At 42.4% G+C, this 27,961-nt stretch overlaps 1 protein-coding gene across 12 annotated transcripts in view; it reads left to right on the plus strand.

Annotated features, from left to right (window-relative positions):
* Positions 1–27,961, plus strand: part of birc6 (baculoviral IAP repeat containing 6) — a 169,842-nt gene continuing 141,881 nt past the window's right edge. For all 12 annotated transcript variants that reach the window (XM_085800868.1, XM_085800872.1, XM_085800877.1 and 9 more), the window contains exons 1-8: positions 1–438; positions 9,751–9,932; positions 15,499–15,636; positions 21,130–21,323; positions 22,765–22,876; positions 24,232–24,314; positions 24,411–24,636; positions 25,651–25,820. In XM_085800868.1, coding sequence (XP_085656994.1) covers positions 228–438; positions 9,751–9,932; positions 15,499–15,636; positions 21,130–21,323; positions 22,765–22,876; positions 24,232–24,314; positions 24,411–24,636; positions 25,651–25,820 — 1,316 coding nt within the window. In that variant the 5' untranslated portion in view covers positions 1–227. The remainder of the gene's footprint in view (positions 439–9,750; positions 9,933–15,498; positions 15,637–21,129; positions 21,324–22,764; positions 22,877–24,231; positions 24,315–24,410; positions 24,637–25,650; positions 25,821–27,961) is intronic.

The following is a 27,961-nucleotide window of genomic DNA, read 5'->3' on the forward strand; positions in this document are numbered from 1 at the left end:
TGTACCTATCGCGTAACTGACAGAGAGCCCAGCCTGGAGTTCGTTGGCGCTGATGGTGAATAGCCACTGCTGCGGTAACGGGCGGAGGAGAAGAAGCCGCAGAAGGAGTCAGGAGTGGCAGCGGAGTGATAATTCCGAGTTAGGTCTTTTAGATTTAGATTCATTACGTGTATCAACGGGTCATTACAAACGCTAGAAAGGAAGGGAAGGGGAAAAAATAAGGAAAGATGGCGGCCGCGGCCTCGCCGGGCTCCGGCTCGTCCACCTCCTCAGACTGGATTGTGCTGAGAGACGGTTGCCTGCGTTGCGACGAGGAGGGCCTGCGAAGCCTGTCCTACCACCCGGCCCTCAACGCTATCTTGGCCGTCACCAGCCGCGGCAGTATCAAAGTAATTGACGGCACTTCGGGGGCCATTCTCCAGGCTTCAGCCCTGCACGGTGAGTACTGGAGGCCGGCGGCGGGCCCTGACACCGATAGTTTCTGTTTTGAAAAACCAGCCCTCTGATTGTCAACAGACTCTTAACACGACACACGGCTGAGTTGTAATCTCAGCGAGCTAACGTTAGCCGCTCCTAGCAGTTACATCCAGGCCTGACGCCACTTTTATTATTTGTCAGTCTTGATTCGCTTCGTTAGTCTGTTCTGCCGCTGCACACACGCTGCATTCACACTGGTCTATTTTGTGGGTGAATTTAAATCGGACGTCAGTGTTTTCGACTGTTTACCACACCAGCAACCTGACACATCTACCAGGAAAGCTAACAGCAGGCTAGATCACTTAGCACAAGCGGCAGCTAGCCGGGCAACATTCCTGGTCAGTTTCTGTCATTCTAGCGGTCAGTCACGATAACGTTACGTCTTGTGGGTGCAGTTCATACACTGGGCACTTGAAGTAGCACACCTACTGCTGCCCGGTTAAATGTGCTTGTAGTGTGTTAATGTGGAATGCTGTTAAAGTCGCGCGGCTAGCCGCTGGTGCGCACCGTCATTCAGAGGCTCTGATGTGATGCTGGAAGTAAAGTGACTTGATGTTGTGGAGTTGCCGTGCTGGGGCCTTGTCTATCTGCTTGCTTGCAGGGCTGACATGGATGATACGGTCAGATCACCGGCCCAACACTTGTGTTGCATGCAAGCACGTGACGCCCCGTCACGATGAAGTGACAGGACGTTGCAGCTTCTGCAGCAGTTAGGAATTTGTTTGTCAACATGTGCTCCCCACACTTAACTGACAACTCGTCCTCCTTGTCCATACAGAACAGCAGACGTCATTGAGTTGTTTTAGAAATAGAAATGCATGAATGCACACTTGGATCGGACGGTCTGGCTTGAAGACAGCAGCTTGGTGTCGTTGTACGAGTTGTTTACATCTTAAAATCTGTTAATCTGTTTATGGATGTCAGGGCTCCTGGAAGAGCTTCCTCTCTGACTTTTACTGCTGAAAGAAAGCGATCCACCGCAACACTTGTTCAAGTAAAGACAACAGTTCAGTTGCATAAACATATCTCCATGTGATGCATTGATGGTGACCTAGTTTTGGAGTGTGGCTGTTGAGACTGTAAACAGTAAACAGTAGGCACTCATACTGTACCATGTTTTGCATTGTGTGTTGTGTGTGATTTGCTGCAGCTTGTCTGAGGAGTGTTTCAGATGACCTGGAGATAAACCTTTCGGGAAGCGGGGACTCTCAGGGGACACACACATGTCTTTGTTTAATGAAATACCCATAGGTCTTACTACTGGCTCATTATCGTCCACTCCCGCCAAGACAAGCTTCACGCTGCACCCTCACTGATCCTGTATGTCTTCAGGATTACTTCAGTTTAGGTCCATTTCAGTTGATTCTCACTGTGTCTGGTACCATGTTTGCGGTTGTCAGAGGGTTCAGCCCAGTTGATGTCATATCCAGATCTGGTTTTTTGGGGAAAAATGGCAGCAAACAGAGAAACTTTGCTGGATGACAAAACAAGACTAATGGAAAACAAAACAAAACCAAACCGGACATAATGTTTGGATAGTTGAACGGTTTCCAGTTCTCGTTGAATTAACATGGTGGTATTCTTTTTTTTTTCTGCAAGAAAAAACAACAACATTATGGTCTAAGGCGGACCGGCATATTTACTCCTTCCATGCCCACTGAGTTCATGTTCAAGAATAACCCAACAGATGGAGTTCTGACAGACTGTAAGTTTGCTGTCAGATTGGCGTGAGCGCCTCGGCTCCTCTGCTGAACACGCTCCTGAAGCAAAAGCAACTGATATGTGAAATTAGTTTTCCACAGAGTGTGGAGCCATTGGAATATTTCTGCAACCAGCAATTCATGATTAAATCAGAAACAATTTGTACTTGTGTATGTGCTTGTGATATATAACCTGCTTTTCTAATTGCCAGAGGCCGTGGCTGGTTGTATTTTCAATTTCAATTCCACAGTGTGCATGCATGCGTGTGTGTGTGTATAAAGAGGTGGTTTTTAGTCCTTAGTATTGGTTCATGTTACTGTTGTTGCCACTCTTTAACCATTTACTGACAGTAAGTATTGTGACTGATTTTAAAGGTGAACTATGCAAGTCTGGTCTCTTTTCCTCTGTTTTGCTAACCCTCCTCTCGGCCATGTGCATTTGTTTTTAATGAAGCCAGCGAGAAATCAATCCATGGAGCGGTGGATAACGTTATGTATCATATACAATGTTACGATGTGTATATTTGTGTAATCTTATCTGTCATAAACAAGAAACTACGGGTTATGGGGCGTGTTTGTGTCGCTGTGCTGCCGAAACAAGAGCTGGGACACCGGGTTGAAGGCTCTGATTTTGCAAGGTTGGTTTTAGAGCCGAATAATCGATTATTAAATTAATAGTCAACTATTTTGATAATCGAATAATCGGTTTGAGTAGTTTTTTAAGAAAAAAAAGTCAAAATTCTCTGATTTCAGCTTCTTAAAGGGACAACGAGGAGTTTCTAATCGGTTATAAAAAAGTCTCACGTTAATGTGGATGAATCTTCGCTACCCACACTTGTTAATGGGCCCATTTTCGATAAATATATCATTCTGTCTCTATCGTTATTTTGTTACTATTAGTGGTGGCGGAGATGCTGGTCGAGCCGACCAGCGTTTCTTTACTTTCAGTTTCGCAACGAGTCATGAGAATAACGTAGCTGAATCGCCGTTTATGGTCGTAACTACGATGGTATGTGAACCTCTTTGAACCTCTGACTTTAATTATTGATGAATGAAAACATGAGTCCGTCTTGCGCCGGTCAAAAGAATTTTACGGTGTGCGCGGAGGCTCATAAATGTAGTGTGAAAACACTTCGCTTTTCCAAAACTCCTCGTTGTCCCTTTTAAATGTGAATATTTCTGGTTTCTTTGTCACTTTACATTAAACTGAGTATCTCTTTGGTTTGTGGACAAAACAAGATATTTGAGGATGTCATCTTGTGGTTTGGGAAAGACTGATTGACATTTTTCAACATTTTATTGACCAAACAGCTAATCGATTAATCGTTTACATAATCGACAGATTAATCGATCATAAAAATAATCGTTAGTTGCAGGCGCAGCCCTAGTTGGTTTTCGGCCAAGAGAGGCTAGGTGGAAGACAGAGAGCCTCCATTATCCCTGTAACAAGTCATTTATTAAACCATCACAATTACTTAAAAGCTGTTCAATTAGCAGCACAGTTAAGGTAAAAATCTTGAATAGTTCATCTTTAAAATATCAGTTAAATAGTAAAACCATCCTGACACCAGCCCCTGAGCAGGTATTGTCAGTGAACTGACTGCACACCACATTAACCCCACAGCACGCCCACACGTCGTTGGCGTCAAGCTGTCCACTCCAGACCACCGGGCCGCTTGATTTTATTTCGAGGTCTTAAAATATGTGACCTCAGCGGCGCGTACTGTTGGTTTGTTAGTTTGTTATTTTGCATTAGAGAGTCTGACCTGGTGGTTAACTTTTAAGCCAGAGTGTGTTCAGAAATGTGTTGCAAAATAGTTACACATGTCTGTCATTAATTGGTGTAGCTCTGCAATTCAAACAGGAAATGTTTGGTTTAGTCAATGAGTAATAAATAAATAGGAAATGTTACAGTCCAGGTTAATTGTAACAGACTGGGGCGATATGTAACGTTATGACATGAGGATAATTATAAAAAAATGATTTAAGGCTTTTTATTCACCTTAAAATGGCAGCTTAAGCAGCTGTATTTATTTATGTGTGTGTGTGTGTGATCCCAGATTCCTGCATCGAAAAATCTAGTTGAACTGACATTTAAAGGCTAAAACATTAGCACTGACAGCTAGGAGGAAAAATATCTCCATGTTACAAAGATAGGTTAAGTCAAAAAGAGTTTTTCCTTTGAAAATAGTCTGCGTCTGTGTCAGGCTGCTGCTGCTGCTGCTGCTGCTGCACATGTGCAGGAAGGACACGGCTGATCACATGACTCCAAACAGGTTCCTGATTGGAGGAGTGGAAATTGTTAAAATTGACCAATATGAAATTAAAAATATATTGTTGATGCTCATGATATGAAAACAGACTTAGACCCAGTCTAGTGATGATGTCACCTCCCCTCAGATCAGGACCCGTTGTGAACCTATGGACATGAGAGTGGAAGCCCATCATGTGTTCTGTCCACGTAGTGTCTTGTCTGGTCCTGATTTCACCCTACAGATAATGAATAAATGAAGACGAGCCAGACAGAATTTCTAATGAATGAATCTTTGTGCACATCCAGGCTTGGTTTTGATGTCTTTCTTTTGTGCTGATGTTTGGATGCACGATTAAAGATTCAGAAGTTTCCTCTGACAAAATGGCCTCATGGTCACATGCTGTGTGTAGCATGCAGGACCACGGAGTATTTGTGTGGAAATCTGATGGTGTGTTCCAGTTGTACTTGGAAATTGGAATTTCTGCCTTCTGAGTTGGATTTTTTTTTTTTTTTTTAGAAATATGTTTATTGATTTTCAAAAGAATGAGAAAAAAAACATCAGATCACATAACTGAGTGACAGACTTGCAGACTGCGATGCATAACTGGCAAATACTGCCAGTCCTCCCCAGTGTACGGTAACCTTTTGCTGTGAAATATAAAGGCAGGAGTGGAAGTGTTTAGTGTTGCACCGATACCGATACTAGTATCGGTAGGGGGCCCGATACGGCACTAAAATGCTGGCATCGGTATCGACGAGTAAAACAAATGACGCACCGATGCCATTTACTGATATGAACGCTGCGCCTTGTGTCTTCTCTCGCCCGACACTCACTGCTGTGTGATCACACATGTTCAGTGCATGCCAAGCCAAGTAAGGATGTAAATAATTAAATTAATTGCAGTTAATCAATCCTTTTCTAGGAGTTTTTTGTGAAATGTAAACAAGCAAAGCGACATAAAGTAGCGGGATCTCTATTTAAATGTGTGCGCACCACACTGAGCAGCGCACTGAGCAGCGCACTGAGCACACACAGGGGAGAGAGGAGGTGAGAAGAGACAACAACACTGTTACCTGCTGTATACTGGCCTCAGCCTGTACCATCGCTAACACAGAGACCAGTGTGTAACGAGTCAAAAAGCCGCCGTCACTGAGCTGCCAAACCGACGCGGATCCGGTGTGTTTATCAAAGCTTGGTCGCCGTACTGAGACACCGGTCGATTTGAGCTGCGTTCAGGCTGCAGTGACGGCGGCTTTTTCACTCGTTACGCACTGGTCTGTGGCCAGTATACAGCAGGTAACAGTGTTGTCTCTTTTCACCTCCTCTCTCCGTGTGCGGTGCGCACACATGTAAATAGAGATCCCGCTACGTTATGTCGGCGCGGTCGCTACCGGAGCTTAATTAAAAAGAAAAAAAAAAAGCGCTCGTTGCGGTGCAGCTGAGAGCAGCGGAGTTTCCTCTGCTGCAGCTGATCAGCTGACATGTGGTCAAGACGAAGCTACAGAGTAGACCTGTCACTGTCACAGGTGTCTCTCATCTCATCTCATTATTATAGGACTTCAACCTCAGCGCTCTGTCTTCAGACCTGTCCCTGAACATCACACATGGACAACATGGAGCTGCCTTTGTGATTGGTTTATTAATGTTTACACCAGGCTGCGTTCAACCAATCAGTTTATGCTACTGTTATTTATGTATACAGTAATCATCATAATGTGTAGTGGCAGGAAAGACCATTTCCTATCAAATCTATTGTGTTGGTCAAGTCAGAGGAAAAATGTTTGGGATGTGTTTACTGTTCCTAAATGTAAAAGTGGGTGACATTGGACCCTCAACATTATTTAAAGGTTTAATAACGTGGTACTTAAACATTTTTACCAGGTAGGCAATAAAAAAGTTCTACAGGATTATAGTAGGCTATTAGAAGAAAAAAAGCTCTTATATATTTTTTTCCCCCAAACTGTGTGGTATCGGAACGGTATCGGCCGATACTGCACAGCTGGGAATCGGAATCGGTATCGGGGGCCAAAAAATGGTATCGGTGCAACACTAGAAGTGTTGACACGCCCCCATGAGTTGACATAACGGAGCTCAGGCCTCCAGACTGCCCCTAAATGGAGGCATTTTGCCCCTAAAATTTGAGACGGTAAATTTTTCATCTACTTGCCCATGTGCAACCAGTAAACTGGCTGTTTGTTTGTTTTTTTTAACACTGGTGAAACATGGAAGGGGCAACTCAAAGAATCTGGAATCTGCCATGTGAAAATAAAATAAATAAATAATAAAAAATATTTGCTTTGATTTACATCAGTTTATAGTGTGTGCCCCTAAATTCTCTGCAAAATTTAAAGTTAGGGGGCTTCTGTCTGTGTTCCTTATAAAAAAAGTTAGTCTGGAGCCCTGGAGCTAAAAATAATAATAAAAAAGTTAACCAATCGTATTAATTGTCAAAGTTATTATCTGTTAAAGGTTAAACAGTTAATCATGTGCATCCCTATCTGCAGCCTTTGCAAAATGGAGATGGTTGACTACGGTAATCAAAAAAATAGTTGTGGGAGAAAAATAATAGTTTAGGACAGCCCTACTGAGTTGTAATTGTAATCTGGAACGCCCCCTGAAGTCGAACCTCCAACTCTGAAAGTCAGATAAATTCCAACAGCCCTGGCTTGAGAATGAATGATGGCTATTCATGTAAACAGTAGTGAACACTCTGCATTTTTACTGTTTATTTTATTTATCTCATAATTGTCTCACATTAAAGTAAGTCATGTACATAGCACGGTTCAGTTGTTATCCCTGGACATTTGTTTTGTTGTGTAAAAACAGCCTGGAGTCTTATTAGCAAAATCATATTGCTAACAATAGATAGCATTGACTATAACACCTCGTTTCATGTTGTTGTAAGATTGTAAAGCTTTTTACATCTACAAGTATATAAACATTGTATTTTCATTTCGTTTTATTAATCGTCCTTTTTTTTTCCAACTTCCGTGTTTGTTTTTCAACTGGAACGTGCTCAGAGCTGACGACGTTCCAGCTCCCAGTTCACACTTCCAGTGTAAATAGAGCTGATGATTCTGTTCTGCTGTCAGATCTGGTGAAGAGAAGACAATTTAGCCACTATGAAAAGAATTTATATCAACACTGTCTGGGAAAAAAACTACTGATACTCAGTGCAGATGCACCTGCATATACAGATTAATTCACATTTCACTGTTTCCAAATGTCTGTGATTCACAACTGGAGATGAGTAAAAGCTACTACCACTGTGGAAATGTGGAGCACAACAACAGTGTGACTGTCCAAATAAAATCAGGTGTTGGGATTAAAAACAACCTGTTTCCTTAATCACAACGTTAACGTAAACCATGGAATGCTGATCAGTCTAAATACTGGATGCATACGTCAGATACATCTATCACGTTCAGGATGTGCAGATAGTGTGTTCAGCTCCCTCGGCTGATTCTGAATGATAACTGTGTATACTTTTATTATTAAATGTTTTGTTGGCTTTTTTTTTTGATTACACACAGTTCTCTTTCATTTTATGGTAGACATAAAATATCTATTTATCATCCTTCTCTGGCTGTGCTCAATCACAACATTTTGAACTTGGCAAATATGGCTCCCCACTCCTGACCAACCCACTCAGGTCATCATATTGGGTATTGGCAATAACAAGAGCTGATGACCAAACAATAAGACAATTAATTAGATCAGCCAACCGAAGTACATGTTTGTTCTTGTTGATCTTCAGTGTGTGCACCACTGACAATGTAACAGTCGCCTCTATCTGCTGACACTGATTGAATCTGTTTGTGCTTGTTTTGAAATGATTTGTTAAAGGGATAGTTCAACATTTTGGCAAATTGGCCCATTGCCATAATCGCTATAGTCATAGCAGTAGGTTCATTACCTTTAATTGTAGGTGTAAGCTATTTTCAGTACGGCGGAGCGCAGCAGCTGGCTGCTCAGAACTACGCTATGGAGGCTAACGGAATTTCTTGGTTTCCCTCATTAAACTCATCAAATTCAACATCCCAAAACTCCACAGCGCTTTTGTAGACAAGTTGTGACCTGCACAACCACCACGCTATGAGATAATGACGGAACGATACGAAACGGAGCCGTTTTCGAGGTAAATACAGGGTAAATACGGAGACTGCTTGCTGAAAAACTGTCCCTGAACGCAACGCGCATCAGCGGTTTTGTATGAATTTACCTCGAAAACGGCTCCGTTTCGTATCGTTCCGTCATTATCTCATAGCGTGGTGGTTGTGCAGGTCACAACTTGTCTACAAAAGCGCTGTGGAGTTTTGGGATTTTGTATTTGATGAGTTTAATGAGGGAAACCAAGAAATTCCGTTAGCCTCCATAGCGTAGCTCTGAGCAGCCAGCTGCTGCGCTCCGCTGTACTAAAAATAGATTACACCTACAATTAAAGGTAACGAACCTACTGCTATGACTATAGCAATTATGGCAATGGGCCAATTTGCCAAAATGTTGAACTATCCCTTTAAGAATTATAATACTCTAAGCTGCAACAATTTAATCGATGAATTGAACAATAATTGATTATTAAATTAGTTGTCAACTATTGTGATAATTGAATGATCAGTTTGAGTAGTTTTTTAAGAAAAATAGTCCTAATTCTGTGAATATTTCTGGTTTCTTTGTTCCTTTATGACAATAAACTAAGTCTTTCTTTGGTTTGTGGACAAAACAAGACATTTGAGGACGTCATCTTGTGGTTTGAGAAACACTGATTTCATTTAATTTATTGGATCTCCATTAGCACCAGCACATTAGCATCGCTATTCTTCCTGGAGTCCAAACATTAAGTCAAAATTGTCAATTCCAGTCCATCAAGGGAAAAAACAAAACAAAAACACAACAGTTACTGTAATACAGTCACAACAACACATAGATACAACCATAGACACATATAACACAAGACATGATACACCACTTGTACAATACAATTAAGAATCCATACATTTTTCTACATTTTTTTTTTTACATTTTATTGGCCAAACAATGAATCAATGAATCATTTAAATAATCGACAGATTAATCGATAATGAAAATAATGGTTAGTTGCAGCCTTATAATAGTCCCTTTACCAGTGAGTAGAGCGGCTGATACTGTGGTTGTAAATGTGACAGTCAGGTTTGAGCATATAGAGCTTTTGATCTGTTTGGTTAGAGGATTACACCCCAGCAACTGACACGGTGTTTTGCAGGCAGCACGGTTTCTTCCAGCCTTTCTCCTTCAAACCTCCTGACGCTCTCTGTGTGTGTCCTCTGCTTCTCCCTCAGCTAAACCTGGCGGCCGTGTCAGGTGTCAGTACTTCCCTGCAGTGGACAAGGTGCTTTTCGTGGATGACTATGCAGTAGGATGCAGGAAGGACCTGAACGGCATCCTGCTCCTGGACACGGCCCTTCAGCCTCCGGTGGCCAAGCCGGAGGACATGGTCCAGCTGGAGCTGCCGGTCACAGAGGTAAGAGACGGGGCCGCCCGCCTCCCGCTGCTCAGAGACACCGGGAAGCAGCCGACACAGACGCTCGGTGTCACCTGATACGCCACACCGCAGCAGCAGTTGTTGTTGTTGTTGTGTTTACACTGAGCCCTCTGTCCCACAGTCAGAGTAGAATCCCTGTGTCAGGTGGAAGGCCAGTTGGAACAACAATCATTCAGCAGGTGGAACAACTTGAGTGCTCCTTAAGAATCACATTAGCCTCCTCATACTGCAGTCTGAAAGCCTAACAGGGCTCAGTGTTTAACTAGTTATGGTGTGAAGAACTTTAAATAGCTTTATTATTGTCAGAACAGAACAGAACAGTCAAATAGCTTTTCTACATTTTTATGTTGCACGTCATCTACATCGTCATATATATATTTCTTTTGTTGCTGGCAGCTCATCTCTATCCACGCTCACAGCTGCTGTTCACTTACATCTCATGTCTGTAAATTGAACTGCTTAGAATCTGATCATACATGGACACTTGTACAGTGGCCCTGAGGGCTCAAAGCACTGAGCCTAAAGAAGTAATAGGGCTTGACCGATATGTAGATCTTTTGGGGCCATTGCTGTTATTAGGGAATAAAAAATTCTGATGATGGCCGATTAGATTTTTAAATAAAAAAATAAATAGAATAAAACAAAAAGCTGCTTTTGGTCCCTTAAATATAATTCAAACACTTGTTACAAAGATATAAATTGAAGGAAGAACATTTTACTATTTTCAAACCCTAACAGGATATGAACAACTCTAACATAACATCACAAGCTCCTTTTAATATTTGCCATTTCGAAAAAAAAAAAAAAAAAAAAATCAAGTACAAAATGATGTGCAAAAACCATAGACTGTAAAAAGAATGGACGTAGCACCCGTGACTAGGGCTGCCACGATTAGTCGACTAGTCACGACTACGTCGACTATTAAAATCGTCGACAACTAATTTAATAGTCGATGCGTCGTTTCTTTTCTTTTTTTTAAACTTTGTTTTTCTCTCAAAACTGCTGGGGCACCTTCCACACACGCACCCGCCGCTGCAGCCGCCCACCACACATACACACGTGCACTCACTCACTCAAGGTGAGTTTACAGGTGGTCTCTCTCTTTTCTCTCTCTACCTGTCTTGTCCCTCATCAAACGGCACCGGTGTAAAAGGGAACATTTACATTTTTTCAGACAAGACGATTGTCTTATAGGCTAAACTATTTGATTTTTTGGTAACACTTTACAATAAGGGTCCCTTAATTAACGTTAGTTAGTACATTATTAAGCATTGATATGTAAACTAATGTGTTAATTAATGCTGAGTAATGGATACATAGTGATAACTAATTACATTATTCAACTTTTTAATTTATTAACTAACTTTGAGTAGTAAACATTAATTAACTGCTTACTAATAGGCTACATGTTTCCTAATCCTAAGTAATACATAATAATGATTGTTAATATATCTGTAAACGGTTAATTAACGCTTAATAATGTACTAACTAACGTTATTTAAGGGACCCTTATTGTAAAGTGTTACCGATTTTTTTTAACAGAACGACTCCTATTATTTACACTGAGCACAAGTTATATTTGATTGATAGGCCTACCAAAACTTTATTATTGTGAACAATTCCTTAGTTTCAGGTGTCCACCTCATTTTATTTAAATGTAGCTATGTTTAATGCCAGAGACAAATGAAGGAAAGACAAAAAACCTTTAAGTATTTATTTTGGTGTTGTTTAGGCCAGTGCCTTATCCTTATTTTACTCAGCTGTACAGTTAAAGCTGCATATTTCATTAAAAGTTTAATGAACTATCATCTTAATTGTCTTTATTTTTAGTTAGCATATACCTTAAACACTTCAAGCTGAAAGCTAATGATGGTATATAATATAAGAGCAGCTGCATGCTGGTGCGATAAGCTTTATGTTTTACATTCAATTTACGTATGATCCGATTAGTCGACTAATCGAAAAAAATAGTCGGTGACTAGTCGACTATCAAAATAATCGTTTGTGGCAGCCCTACCCGTGACGTCACCCATTTGTTTTGGGGAGTCTGTTTTGTGCCGCTACTACGGGGGTTTGAGCCGCGCCATGTTGGATTCTACTTGCCATATTTGGAGCAGTGCGGCCGTTGGCCGGCCGAGGGCCCGCCCACTGGCCTCGTAGCAGCGGTCTCCGGACCTGTCACTCAACGGTTCCGCGCCCTGATTGGCCAGAACTTTAAACCTAATAATAGTAAAACGGTAGAGTTAAAAAAAAATTCACCCCCCTCAGAGTGTGTGCGGGGGTAGAAACTATCGGTTGAGACCAAAAAAATGAAATGTACCAGGCTGTAAATATGTTTTTTTTAAGCTGTAAAATCGGCTATTTTAACATGGGGCTCAATTGGAGTTGCTCCCTTCTGGAGCCAGCCCCCAGCGACAGCCGAGGGGATTGCAGCTTTTTGAATGCGGAAGTGAGCTTCACTTCTCAGACCGACAACTGCCCCCTTGGCAAAAACGCTGTGAAGGTCTGTGAAATAAATCATCCAAAGGGCAAGTCTGGATATGAATTAAGACATTTACTTTCACTTGCCCCCTCAGTCCCAAAGTCCGTCCCATTATTGCCAATCTAACAGATTGAAATGATAGCGCAAGGACATCGTTTCTAATTAAAGCCAAGTCATCAGTCTTTTGGTCGATCAACGATTATGCTTTAATGCCTATGATTTGCTCATTAAAGTACATAGAAGTAGATAAAACACAGATTCTGAACCATCTTCATCAGTTTGACCACATGTGTGCTGCAGATACTCAGTCACCCCGCAGGGAGCAGAGACACTGCCCCCACCTCTCACCATCACCATGAGAAAAAAGAAAAAAATAATAGAAGAGTCAGGGAAAAGTGGTGAATCTGCTGGGACCTGTTCAATTCCCAGTTGTGACTTCAAGCTAAAATCATTGAGTGTGTCCCAGCAGGTCCATGTCTTATTAGTGTCCCCCCCCCTGGACACACTGTGATTGTCTCGTTATTATCTGCAGCTCATGTGTCGTCACACAGATGAAGACTGATGATGTTCTCTGTGGTAGCCTCCCACTACAAGCTGTCCTGTGCCCAGAGCCTCGTCTGACTAATTAGTCCAAGGTTTTTGGACACGCATTGCGTAACGTTACATAGTGATCTGTATGACAAAAAAATCTAACCATCGTATGAATGCTGTCTGGAGAACAGAAAGGTCAGGGTCTTCACCAACCAAACAGTGGCTGATCAAAAAAAAGAAAAATAGAGCTGGTTTGGGCCGGTTCTAGTGTCCATCCTCACTCTGAACTGAGACGTGTGCATGGAGCAAGTATTGATCCCATCACTCAGACCACATTTCAGAGGTATTGTGGGCCACACACACATTTTTTAGCAGTGTGAACAAGTGCTGTCAATCTTCCCCCCAAGTCAGATTTGAATTTCTAATAATAAATATTCAAATTATATTCAAATTTGTAATGTTTTTTAGCTCATTATATACACCTATACCATTACATCCCGTGTCCACTAAAGGGCATTCCAACCAAATCTGTTATTTAAGCCGTTTTCCCACTAAAATTAGCGTGTCGACGCAGGTTTTTTAAACGTGGGTCGACCCGCTAACAATCTAGCCTCGTAAACCAGCCTCTCGCGGAAATGCATTTCATTTCTCGGGAGAGTCTGGCCTCATCCCCGCTCTAACCGTCTGGGGTGGGCGGGAGCTGGGCGGGAGTCGTAGCAAAGACGGTTTAATATCTTTGGTAGTAGCGTTGACAGACAACCCCATTCAGCCAATCAGCAAGTTGGTGTAGTGACGGGGCTTTGCACCAGTCGGTCCCTGATTGGCCAACGTGCTGTGTCAATCACAGCGGGCGACGCTGATTGGCTCGGCCTTCTGAGGGTTTCAGTCCAAACGCTTAGAATGGGGATGAGGCCAGACTCTCCCTCGGAATGAAATGAAATGCACTTCCGCGAGAGGCTGGTTTACGAGGCTACTAACAATCGGCATTTGGCCCCTTTCCCATTGACCAAAATGAGCCGAGTCTGCCCCCCCTGCTGGGGGATCAGACAGAGCATAAACCAGCCGCCCCGCTCTCATCCGCGGTGCAAGAAACACACACAGTGTCATGCCACAGCCGCCCGCCGCGGAGTGTCCGTCCGCCGAGGCAGACGAGGCGTCTGGCTGACCTGGAGCACCAGGACCGCAGAGGACAGCCCGTCTGCCGCGGCCATATGACGGACGTCCGCGACACAACACCAGTTAAACAGACTGTCGCTTCTTTTCTTTTTTTCATTCGTTTTTGGTCAGTGTTCTTTGATCTTTTGATCCCAGTCTGGAATGAGAGCAGAGCGGAGCAGAGCTTTGTTTTGGTACGTGATAAGAGACGTGACTGGCGCGATGACGTGGCGTCACGTAACGCTCAGCGTCATCACGTAAATTAGCGGGTTGGCGCGGGTCTGGCGTTCCCACTGCAAGCCGATCGGAGCCGAGCCGATTAAAGGCGATTTTAACCCGCGTCACTTGCCGAGTCGTTTGGCAGTGGGAAAGGCGCACCGAGCGTCGATGCGGCTCAGTGCGCCTTTCCCACTGCCACCAAAAGCCGATTGTTAGCTGGTTCAAACTGGTTATTTGACCAGTGGGAAAGTGGTATTATGTAACTTTTGCAACACTTAAGTTTTACCAACTCAACATAAAACTTCAAGAAAGGAAATCGAAATATTATAAGTCGTGGTGCAACGTATCACAGTTGATCTGTTCCGATCGCTCTCCACAGATCAGTACACAAGTGGTCCACGGATCAATCAATAAAAAAAAGAAAAAAGTATGCATGTAGTGTGGGAACACACAGCCCCAACCGAATAAACGGGCAATTAAAAAAACTCACTTGTAAATTTGAAGCTGCAGCTCTACGTTGCGCACAAGAACAACAATGTTAATTTGTGTCATTGGGGAAGGCATACATTGGAACGTCAGTTTTCACCTTCGAATGTTCTCATAGCGAAGTTCAATCTGCCCTAGTGTGAACACAGATCTAGTGTATCTTAGGCCACACTGGAGAACTGCCTACTACTGACCTTCTCTCCTGTAAAGATATTTTAAGGCATCCTTATGGTGGAGCCTTGACCACCTGCAGAGTCGGGGAGTTATCATTGTGAGCATGTGTCCCTGATTTGTTCTCATGCAAACATGCACATGATGTGACACAGTTGATCTACAGCTGGTGGCTGTGACTCTGCAAAATGTGACTAAAATGACTTTTTATTTAAATTAAGGACACTTACATTTTTAGTTGTATTAGGGACTTAATGTAGTCCTTGTGGGTGCTATTCTTATTGCTTCCTTTGCCATCCCATAATAATATAATCGCCATAATCAAAATGTTCCCTGTTCTGCAGCTGATATGCATGTGTTTGTGTGTGTGTGTGTGTGTGTGTGTGTGTGTGTGTGTGTGTGTGTGTGTGTGTGTGTGTGTGTGTGTGTGTGTGTGTGTGTGTGTGTGTGTGTGTGTGTGTGTGTGTGTGTGTGTGTGTGTGTGTGTGTGTGTGTTTTCAGGCCCAGCAGTTGCTGTCAGCCTGTCAGGAAAAGATCGATGTGTCCAACACAGAGGGCTTCGAACTCTTTATCACCCAGCTCAAAGAGGGCCTGAAGAATACCTCACACGAGACAGCAGCCAATCACAAGGTGGCCAAGGTGAGTCCCACTGCCGCTCAAAAGCCCCTTCTATCTGCCCGCGCTAACCTGTCTGAACAGATGCACACCACGACCACGTGTTCTCATATCAGCCGTGTCAGTGCCAGTGTTTGAACATGCAGTGCGTCGTGTGAGAGGAGGCCAGGAAATGTAAAGATGCTTCCTCACGCTCACTCACTGTTGATTTTGGTTTCTTCCTCTCCCTCACTACTCATACTTCTCTCAGCAAAAGAAGGGCAGCAGTCCTTCTGTTAGGATGTGGCTGTGTTCATAAAGTCATATATTATGTTTGTAATGTATGCTAAATCTGAACAGCTGCCATCAACTTTCTGTTCTTATTTTGTTCTAGTAAGAGTAGCATTAAAGTACTCCTACAAGGGTTGAGAAGTGGTGTCAGTAACAGTAGTCGTTAGCGTACTGTTAAAATCTTAATGATGCTCTTCCCTGCCTGTATCACCTGATGCAGCTGTGTGTAATTACTGTACAACTTGGATAGGATGAGGTTGGATACTCTAACAGTCAGACAAACTGGTTCTCTATAGGTCTGATGTTGGTAAATAACAGTAGTAGGATAACATGAAGTGTTATCTTTCTCTGTCTGCATCTCACCAGCCAGTTCCAGGTGTCAGAGTGAAATACAACAAGTCAAAATCAAACTGCTGCTAGGAGAAGATAACACTGTTGCTCTAAACAACGACGATGGAGATCCCAGTCAACTCACTGACTACATAGTGGTGAAGTTGCCTGTCTCTTGCCCCTAACTCCCAGTCAATCCAAAAACAGGTCGCTCTTGGAAATGAGATCACCTGTGTAAATAAAGGTTAAATAAAAAAAATAAAAAAAACTGGAGAGAGGTTTGTGACAACAGTATACTCCCCTGAAGCTACACCTTCAATACTCGGATTTAATCCTTAACAGAATGTTAACACGTGAGTCACATAAACAGTTGTCATACAAGATGAAACCAAACTGTTGGGTCTGTTGTGAAACATGGGAATCTGTGAGGGCCGACTCACTGTTGGAGACTCACTCTAGTGGTAGTGAGAGGAACTACAGCTTTGGTTCTGAGCCTCTGACGTTGATGCTTGATACAGACACACATGGTTCACTGTCATTTTTGAAGTGGAGGCCAGAGCTCATAATTCACACAGTGACTTACAACTTGTCAAGTAGAAGAATGTTAAAAGAACAGAAAGTGAATGAATCACTAACTGTCTGTTTGGTTTCTAGAAGCTCTGTGGCACTGACACTAACTCATTATGCGCTCCTCCTCATTAGCATGTAGCTGCCATTGGAACAGTCATGTGTGGAGCTCCAGACAGCAGAGGTCTGGTCCTGTGGTTCTACACTTACTGCTGCGCCGTGTTCTGGACGCACTCTGAAAACACTGACACTAGCCATTTTCCATCAGTGTGTTTAGATGCGCATCTAGAAAATTATGATGTAAACGCCGTAATTCGAACTAAAATCTCCTGATTTGCACAAACTAAAATAGAGCCGGGTTTTGGTTGATTTGAAAGGGATGGAAACAGTTATGTTCGAATTAAGTGTGACGTAGCGCACTTTGACCCCAACTGCTCCCGTGTTTGCAGTTCACTCACAAGACAACATCACCAGGGTTTCCGCTACATGTAATTGATTATGGAGCACTGCCACGGCAAAATAAAAGCCTTCAGAATGATGTTTTTTTTCTTTTTCTTTTATATGTTAAAACAATGTAAAACAAGTTTCCACTACCAGTTACCATTACTTGCACCCCTTTCCACTACACAGTTACAACTCTCGACTCGGTTTAGGTGCTTTTCAGCACAGCTGAGTTCTTCATAGTTCCTCCTCAGTAAAAACGAAACTTATTATCAACCAGCGCATCCAGCGTTTACCATTAATAAACAAAGTCCGTACTTTTAATGGAAACGCACAGGATTCTAATTTCTTTTAATGCGCATTTCCCAGTAATTCAAATCGCTTTGGATGGAAACATGGCTACTAACTAATCACATCAACAGAAATAATCAGTGGTGTGGACTGTGGAGTAAAACTAGTACACCAGCATTAAGCTCCCAGTACAATCAGCAGCAGCTGTCAATAGAGGCCTGTCCATACTATCATGTCATGCTGAGGCCAGGCTGGTGAAGGTTCTGTAAGCAGTCCAGTGTTTTTCCACCGCGCCGCACAACAAGGTGAAGCTGCCATCTTGATCGTGTTGCTGTTTGTGGTGTTCCTCCAAGCTCATCCACACAACACGTCCACATCTGGCTGATCAGACCCGTTTTCATCAGAGAACATTTGTGTTAATGAACAGGGTTTCCGCGGGTCATTAAAAAGCATTAAAAGTTATTAAATATATTTTGCTAAAATTAAGGCCTTAAAGCAGAACTATGCAGGATTTGGGCTGTAATTATTGTGGCTCAGAGTCACTGTGATGGTTGAGTGACCTGTTATGAAGTGAATGGGGTCTAGGCCAATGCGCTCACCCCCCCCACTGGCTGAAAACCGCACTTGCAAGATCAGTCGTCCGTCTCGGTGTCACAAATCTCGTCAATGGATAGAAGTATCGCGAGAAACTGCCTTACGGCAGTACGAGATAAGAACGCATATGACGTCATGCATGTCATGAATCGTGATTGGTTTGAGTTCGGAAAGTCGGAGGAAACCATGGAAACATGAAATGTTTGTACTGAGGAAGTTCAGCTTGTGGCTAACGGGGAGCTAATGCTAACACAGATACACACACCATGGGTCTTTTATAAGATAATGTAATACATCATGACACACACACACACCTTCGCGTTTTGGAACATTTATTCATCTGTGTGTATGTCTGTGTCTTTGTGCCTGTGTGTGGCTGTGCTAGCGTTAGCTCCGTGTTAGCATTAGCTCCGTTAGCTCCGTGTTAGCATTAGCTCGGTGTTAGCAGGGCTTAGCAAACAGCAGTAAACACAAGCACGTGTAGGGGGCGGAGGTGGTGGCGGCGAGTTTTTTTTTTTTTTTTTTTACGACAGTGACATGTGCCTACCAGAACTGTGGGGGAGCTCCGGAGAGGAAAAAAAAAGAGAAACCAACGAAGGAGCGAGCTATTTCCGGCCGACTTGCATTGTTCTGCTTTAAATGGCATTAAAAGGCATTAAATTTGATTCTCTTAAACAGTGTTAACTTTTTACCGGTATTCATGACATTTAATCGAATTTTACTGTTTCTGTAAAACATTTCTAATTTGATATTGCTTAATGTGAATAAAAACATGTGGATGGAAACATGGTTAGAGATTGAGTCTTTTGAAAGCAGATCTCATCCGCTCTGTCGTGTTTTAGAACCAGAACCTTTTTGTAGTCGGGTGGAGCACAGGCTAAACTTCTTCTCAACTTCACCTGTTCATCTGTGGAGGATCCAAGGCTGAGATGTCAGAGCTGCTTACTCCTTGTAGCTCTAAGTTTATAGACGGATGTTTAAATAACCACGACTGGGAAGGGGAAGTGCTGCTTTCACAATTTAGCGAGGATTTCTTTTAACCTAAATATACTGATGGTAACTAATCAGGGAAACAGCACGACAGCGTCTCCATCCACAGGACAAGGGGTCACAGCTCGGTTGAAGGTTGGATACTCTCAGAACAGCTGTGGTGATATGTTAAAAGATGTTTTTGGGAACAAAAATGTAGTTAGATTCAAAAACCCAGGTCTGTCATTGAGGGAATAATAGGTTTGTGGTGAGTATACACACTCTGCAGTCTAATCAGAAGTCAAATGGCAACGTCAGTGTTAAGTGAATCTTTGTGTTGGCACTTTGCAGTATAATGTATGGAAATGTTGAGCTGAGCTAAGTGCAAACACTGGGAGCAGGAGGGAGAAGCTTTTTGAGCAGGATAAGTGATGCAGAAATCAGTGTACATTTCAAAAAAACATTTAATTCACACAAATAAATACATCAGCATTATATTAAAGAGCAGTTATAGTTTGGCCCTTGTCTTTGTAGTGCCACCCACAGCTATATGTCAACTATATTTTCTTATATTTAGCCTGTTTCAGTTGGTGTCAGAAGAACTCGTAGTGCATGATAAAAACAGTTTTTTCTGTCCAACAAGTTGAATTAGTGAAGAGTTTGTGTGTAACATCCAGAATCAACTCAATAAACACAGTTACTTAGATTTCTTAAAATCAAATCCCTCCTGTCACATGTGTCTCTGGTTCACTGGTGCTCACCGTTTGTGCAGGTCTGTGTGTTGTGTCTCTCCCTGGCTTTGTACCTCCTGTCCAGCACCCGAGGACACCTACTGTCAGCTCCATTGAGTAGAAATGAACGGACCTGAGGAGATGAGGGGGAAGCTGACATATTGGCTCTCCTCCAAACCCGATGCCCCCGTTCCTTGGCCTTAGTCTTTTATTTTAATCCTTGGGGTTGGAGATCATTGGTAGTTCACTTATGTTTTTTTTGGTTTAGATAAGTTTAGAGTTGACAGCTCAGCAGGGAGCCCCTGAGTCCGATGGCCCATGGTGAGGCTGGCTCCGTGGCCTCCTCTTCTTTTGTTCCTATTGGTTGGGATCTCTACGCCGCTTTTGTTTTCTTTTGTCTTATTGATTAAATTTTTGCTATGTTCAAAATAAATTCATCTTGACATTTTGTATCGATACCTGCCGTGCATTTCATATGCTCCAGTCTCCGATTGAGCCGGTGGTTTGCTTAGGAAGACCGTAACATCACACTAGTTTAGTTTATTTGTTTCATTCATCTAAAAAAGAAAACTAAACAGCTAAAAAAAAAAAAAACATTAATGCAACTCTTGGCAGAGGTTCATAAAGAGACCTGACGGTGTATTGTCTTGAAATTTCCGACCAAGTCGCGGAGTTTACTTTCACTTTCTTCAGCTTACCAACTGGAGCTTTAATGCTCAGTCAGTATCTGAAGTCAGGGTTCTGTAGTTGCTCATGTTGACGGCTCAGTGGATTGTTTACTGCCAGGCTTCATTTTAGGGAGCAAGAGGTTCTAAGTTTGATTCTCAGCTTTGGTAAAAACCTCTGGACGTTAATGCAGCTGCAGCAGATAGAGTGAAGCTGCAGAAGCTCTCAGCAACCACACTTTTCCGCAGGAAACACACTCTCTAGTTCTTGTATTTTCTTCTGTCTGTTATGTACAGTCTGCTAGTCCTACATGATAATTACCTGAGAGTCAATAGAGCTGGAGTGTTGTTAGATCACTGCAGAGCAGAGCAGAGGAGAGGACGCCTGTTCCTGGAACATTTTTCAATTGATCAAACTTTGAAAAAAAGTGTGAAGCACAAAGACAAATTGAGAAAAGCTGTGAATCAAAAATGAACGACAAATGAGAAACAAACCAAAAGACCGACACTGAGCTGTGGTTTTTGACGTGAGTGTATTTGTCACATTTTTATTAGTCAGCGAGTCAGAGCTGGAAGAGCATCTGCTGTGATGTGGTCTCCTTGTTGGTGGGTATTTGGTACTGACTGACTGACCCTCTGCCTCTCCTCATCTCCCTCAGTGGGCGACGGTGACCTTCCATCTCCCCCACCATGTGCTGAAGCTGGTGGCCAGCACCATCGTCAGTGAGCTGAAGAAAACCAACCAGAACGTAGCTGCCTTGTCTGTGGCCTCATCCATCATGGACAGGCTCTCCTACCTCTTGTCAAGTGCCAGGCCTGAGCTGGGGGTGGGCCCTGGGCGCTCTGTAGACAGGTGAGTCAAACATCAGGACTCTTCTTCAGCCTCTGTAGCTCTGAGTGTTTTTCAGAGAAAAAGGAAGCAGCCTGCAAACCCTGAAGATCACTCTGTTGTCCCAAGTAGGGATGTCACGCTGATAGATGTTATTACGGTATTACGATTATCATGATCACTATGCATTAATTAATTTCACAATGTGTACATTACTATTTATTTACAGTGTCGAAATATTTTAATTATCTATTTATCATATATTTTATAAGTTGTTAATCCCCCAGATGAAATGTTTGAAATATTTAAGTCGTTAATTGTCATCTAAACCAGTGGTTCTGAAACGTTTTTACATGAAGGACCCCAAACTGACACAAATTAGACCAAAAGTTTGAAACAAACAAAATACACAAGTTTTTGTTCTAAGACTGAATAACTTTAACTTTTTTAGTCAATGCACATTCAAATTAGGGCCAGTGGCGTGAATTTTTGGAAAGATTCGTTAGAAACTTCGGGGAAAAATTTTTTATATTTCTGGAAACAAATCATAGAATTTCTTGAAAAATGTCGAGAAATAGTTGGGGACCCCCTCCAACCCTCTCAAGGACCCCTGGAGGTCCCAGGACCCCACTTTGAGAGCCACTGATCTATACAAAATGACAAATTTATTTTATTACGTCTATCTTCAGGCCATTGCACACTGACACTGAAACTGTCTGACGACTAAAAAGTCAGCGACCTCACGCTGTGTCAGTCATGTTTGCATACAAACTGTGAAACTATCCATCAAAAAAGTTTGAAACATGTTCGTTTTTTCACATCGGTATAATGTAACGTTAAATGAATGTTGATTAACTTGTCATAAGTCTTCCTCTGCCAAACTTCACCACTCAGGCACGTCTCTGTTCTGCAACTCGCACGGAACAAAAACAAAGTCGGTTCCGGCATAATCTTTTTTGTAAAGTGACAGGATAGAGGAATCTTTAGGACTGATTAACCGTAGAGTTTAATACCGCCGTTAATCGTGAAAACAAGTAATTGTGACATCACCAGTCCCAAGTTATTGACAAATCACTAAATCATGCTGTGTCACCTTTTCACTGATGTTAATGTGATGCAAAATAAAGTGAGGTGTGAGGTTGTCAGGCTGTAGAGTCTCATCTAAACGAGCATTTAATGTTTTATTACAAGCTGTATTTATTAGAAATACGATGTGTGAAATTTGGTAATGTAGTCATAACTTTATTTATATAGCCCCTTTCAAAAAGGAGTTACAAGGTGCTGTACAACTGAAATAAAAACATATCAGATAGAATTGCCTGAGAAAAACATAGTAAAACCACCAAGATAAGTAAAATTCAAATATAATAAAATAAAACAAAATTGGACTTAAAAATGTAAAATCACACACATCAGCAGTACTCCGAGATGTGGGCTTGCCTCTAAAACCCGTTGCTCTCTGCAGATCCCTGATGTACAGTGAAGCCAACAGGAGGGAGACGTTTACATCGTGGCCACACGCCGGGTACAGGTGGGCTCAGCCCGATCCCATGGCTCAAGCAGGTTTTTACCACCAGGTGGGTTCTCTGAGATTTCTTATCTTCACATTAGTCTGTATACAAACATCTGTGTTCACTCTCATCCACATCCATAGCATTGGCTTTGCAGTCAGAAGGCTGTTTGCCTGCACAGTGTTGCTGTGTCAGGTCACTGCAAGATTGTTCAGTCAGAGGAAAAAAACACTGCTTTATGTAACACTCTGTCCCCATGGAAACAACTCTTCTCCCATGGTCCTCGGTGTCATGCCAACGACCTAAAGCTGTACCAAGTTGTCCTCAGTGGCAAACCAACAATAAATGTGTGAATAATGAGGGAGTGTTTCCATTAGCAACCATCATACATGTATCATACACATACACATGATGTAATGACACTGCTGGTTATGTTTACATAACGCCTCCAGCTGAGGATGGAGACATTACACTTTCATCTTGTCTGTTTGTCTGTCTCTTTGTTGTGAACATCATATTTAAGAGAATTTTAATTTTGTTCGAAATTGATCGTCAAAGGTCAAGGTCACTGTCACAAAAATGTTATAATTTAAAAATTCTGACAAAATACACTTAATTTTATCCAAAATTTTAATAATAAATGCTAAAATCCCAAAATCCTAACACATCAGCTGCAGTTCCATCCCCAGTCTTCTTGAATCTGTACTCGCTGTCAACTTGAATCTTGTCCGTTTACCTCAGTCTGGTCCTGAAGACTCTCGGTGGTGTGTTGGCCGGATATTTCAACATTTTGGCAAATTTGCCTATTGCCATAATCCCTATAGTTTTAGCAGTAGGTTCATTACCTTTAATTGTCAGTGCAAGCTGTTTTTAGATTGGCGGGGCAGAGACGTGAGCCGATCTAAAAACAGCTTGCACTGACAATTATAGGTAATGAACCTACTGCTAAAACTATATGGATTATGGCAATAGGCAAATTTGCCAAAATGTTGAACTATCCCTTCAAGGCCATTGTCAAAAATACTGAACTTGCTGAATACAGCACCTTTTTACAATCAAAGCCACATTTATACACAATACTTTTACCCACTGTACAAGCACAATCACAGAGAGAAATTTGAGGTTCTCTACTCTGCTCAGACCTCATGAAAGAAGAGAGTAGCTCAATACTGAGATGCCCATGAAGAAAACCTGTTCCAAACTCAGTCAGTGGTTTGTTTCTGAAGTGTCCATGGGCAGTGTCTCAGTTCCTCTTCTGAGAAGCAGACAGGATTCACCTGTCCACAGTCTGACCACATTTCAGTTTTGGACTTTTTGTAAATTTGCAAAAATCTATACATACAAAAAACAAACGAACAAAATACTTCCTGAAGCCACTGCAGCTTTATCAGTTTCGTAATCAGCCTCCCATTGTTCCGCAGCCTGCCTCAACAGGGGACGACAGAGCCATGTGCTTCACCTGCAGTGTGTGTCTGGTCTGCTGGGAGCCTACAGATGAGCCATGGTGAGTGGAGCTATTCAACTGTTATTGAGACTGTGACCTAAATGCATTCTCTGCGCGTCTTCCGATGATGCTCAAACGTTTCTCCACCAACCTCAGGTCGGAACACGAGCGACACTCTCCCAACTGCCCGTTCGTGAAGGGCGAGCACACGCAGAACGTCCCACTGTCGGTGACGCTGGCGACCAGCCCCGCCCAGTTTCCCAACAGCCCCGACAGCTCGGACAAGATCGCCTGCTACGGCTTCGGCAGCTGCCCACAATTCCTCGCTGCTGCCACCAAGAGGGGCAAGATGTGCATCTGGGATGTTTCCAAAATGATGAAGGTCAGATCACTAAACTTTAAACAGTATAGTATGAACCATGCCAGAATTGAACCCATAAATTACAGAGAATAACATTTTTGATGGAGATTTGCTCTCCATTTTTGGAATTGTTCCTATCTAAAAGAATTTTTAAAACTCATTTGTAGAATAATCTCAAACACATTAAACTAAATCTCATTAAACCTACAAGAGCTGAATGTGGGCTACAATGAAAAAATACTTCATGGTGCAACTAGAAAATAATAGAACTTGTATGAATTAATGTCCTATAGCAGGATAAATGCAAAGTAAGACGCCACTACGATACTGGAGGGTTAATCAGAGGCTTGTTTTTCTTTTGGGAGCTTGTTAATGAAAATGGCTTTTATGTCTTAATAAATTCAAGCAGTATTTTATGAGAGGAAGAGACGAAGCTTCTCGCCCACTATCCACTGCACAACCTTGAGTGTGATATCACTTTTATGTGACAACTGTAATAAGAGATTAGTTTGATGATTTATAGGTGTATGCTGTGTCTGTACTGTGCTCTGTTGTGTCATGTTGTATGATGCCTTGGTTGTTGGATATTTATGGTGGATGTGGACAGGTTCTGGGGTTTTGGGCAGATGGGTATTTAAGAGCTTCTATGTTTAATTTAGTTTATTGGTTTAAAATATACAGAGACAGTGCACATTAATAAACATTTCAAACATGCCGATTTAGCCATGTACTGTATGTCTGTTGTATCATGACTGTATATGTTGTATGTGCTTTGTGTTTTTATGTTGGACGCCCTCAAAAACAAGGTGGCTGCTCATCTCAAGGGGCTAACCATAGATACATCGAAATGCATTTATTGTTACAATCTAAGTTAGATAATGGCGGTTAATGAATAACACCCATAAAGCAGCGTGACATGTAGTTTAACGCACCAGTACTGTCGCACTGTGTATCAGCTTGCATAGAATGCCTCTCGTCCAATGAAATGACTTGGTTGTTTTCCAACCGTCGTTAAAAAATGTCTGTGTTGAACAGGTGCACTTGAAGTTTGACATCAACCCATACGACCCTGCCATCGTGAGGCAGCTGAATCTGTGTGGTGGAGAGCAGAGCCAGCAGACGCTGACAGAGTCCCGGAGACCAACTCTGGCCTGGCTGGAGGAGTCGTCCTCCTGCTCTGACCTGCCCAAGCTAGAGGGAGACAGGTGGGACACACACACACACACACATACACTAACCCTCACAAGCACATGCACAGTGTGATCCCCCCTAAGAGATGTATTTCCTCAATGTGACACCAGAACACGCAAATAGTAAACAACGCCAATGTGCACCGCAACAACAATTCCAGGGGCCTGTTGTTCGAAAGTAGAATAAAGAAATCCAGGATAAGTGGAAAAGCCAGGTTGGACAAAGTCTCATAAGTCCATCTTGGCTTAATTGGTTGTTGGAACGCTGAGCCAGGCTGAGGAGGAGCGGCTTTGTCAAGCCAGGTGTTCCACCTGGCTTGACAATAGAACTTGTATTTCTCTGGTCAGTAGACCACAGACCTTGATCACAGATTCACCTATGAGAGGACAGGTGTGGCTACTTTCCTCCAATCAACAGCGGAGCTTAATGCTGACAGGTGACACACCTCTCTTAAAAAAAAAAAAAAAAAAAAGCACTGTCGCTGTCGTAAAGCTCAGAGAGAGCGCGGCGGACAACTGCGGACTGATTGAATAATCCAAAACTATAATCACAACTCAAGTTCCTTTCACAAATGAACAGCTGTGGACTTTGCCTTAAAGGGATAGTTCACCCTAGAATGATATTTCGCTCATTATCTACTCACCCTCATGTTGACTAAGGGCTGGAAGAATTTTCAGAGTCCACCGTCCCTTCTCTGAGTTACAGGGGGTCTTGGCGTAGCTGTGCATTTCAATGCAACGGTTGCAAAGGGACACCAGAGCTCTTCGTAAAAAAACACACACAAAAAAACATCCAAATACCTCCATGATGCTCGTATGTAATGTCCGTCTTGTGCTGAAGCCCCAAATTGCGTAATTGTCCCGAAAAAAATTAAATAAGTCTATATTTTAAGCTTGTTTGTAGCGGAAGCTTCTCAAAGCTCCTCTTCCTGGTCCGTCCAAATCTCGCGTGATTCGCAGTAACCGCACTGACGCCGGCGCAAATCACGCGAGATTGGAGGTATTTGGATGTTTTTTTGTGTGTGTTTTTTTACGAAGAGCTCTGGTGTCCCTTTGCAACCGTTGCATTGAAATGCACTGCTACGCCAAGACCCCCTGTAACTCAGAGAAGGGACGGTGGACTCTGAAAATTCTTCCAGCCCTTAGTCAACATGAGGGTGAGTAGATAATGAGCGAAATATCATTCTAGGGTGAACTATCCCTTTAATGATGAGCAGTGGCAGATGATTCATTACACAAATCTGAAGTAAAGTTTATACAACACATGGCTAAATGTGCAACAGGTGAAAATTAATTATTAGAACCTTATGCTGTTTGGTGCTTCAATAAATTGCCGATAACAATGTTCACATGAGGTGTATAAATTATCTGGAAGGTGGCTGCTGCTCACACTCACTCAATTTTATTCTTATTTTCTTACCTCAACCAATATTTAGGCCAATATAATGGTAACATATTTTATGAAAATAATTTTGAAGGCCTAATTATGAAATAAAAGATAAAGATGAAATAAAAATAAAAATAAATATTGTAAATGTTTCATGTTTTTTGATTGTAATGCATTTTATTTGTTTATAAATCAGGCCAATATGTACATAAGAACATGTATGAAACACGTTGATTTCTGATTTCTGAGTGACTGCTGACTTCACAGATAAAGACAACAGAATCAACTAAGCCTGGCTGTTAGCCTGGTCTGGAGCAGGCTAGCTGCAGAGAATAAATCACCATAGTAACTTGACCAGGATAAAGGTATCCAGTTTTTGAACAACCGACTTGAGGCTAAATTCAGCCAGGATAACCAACATATCCCGGCTTAGTCCCTTATCTAGGTTTCGAACAACAGGCCCCTGGAGGCAGAGGTTGCTATGGCAACGTGAACTTTGGGGTACTGCAGGTCGAACATAAACTACAACAACTAACTCTGACATCCGACCGAAGAAGAAGGTCATGACAGCAGCAACAAAACAACAACATGAGGAACAGCAGCAGCAACAGGTCCACTCACTGTGACTCACTGAAAGAAGATGTGCATCATCACTGGTGACGAAAAAGCCCGTGCGCACACAGTGTGTTTTTCTTTTTTAGATGCCTCGCTGAACTTAATGTTGAGTCTCTTTGTAAAGCCGTGTTCTTTTGTCAGGGAACAGGTTCCT

Source organism: Trachurus japonicus, chromosome 15, assembly GCF_045865225.1.
Source record: "Trachurus japonicus isolate A0001 chromosome 15, Traja_1.0".
Taxonomy (NCBI): Eukaryota; Metazoa; Chordata; class Actinopteri; order Carangiformes; family Carangidae; genus Trachurus; species Trachurus japonicus.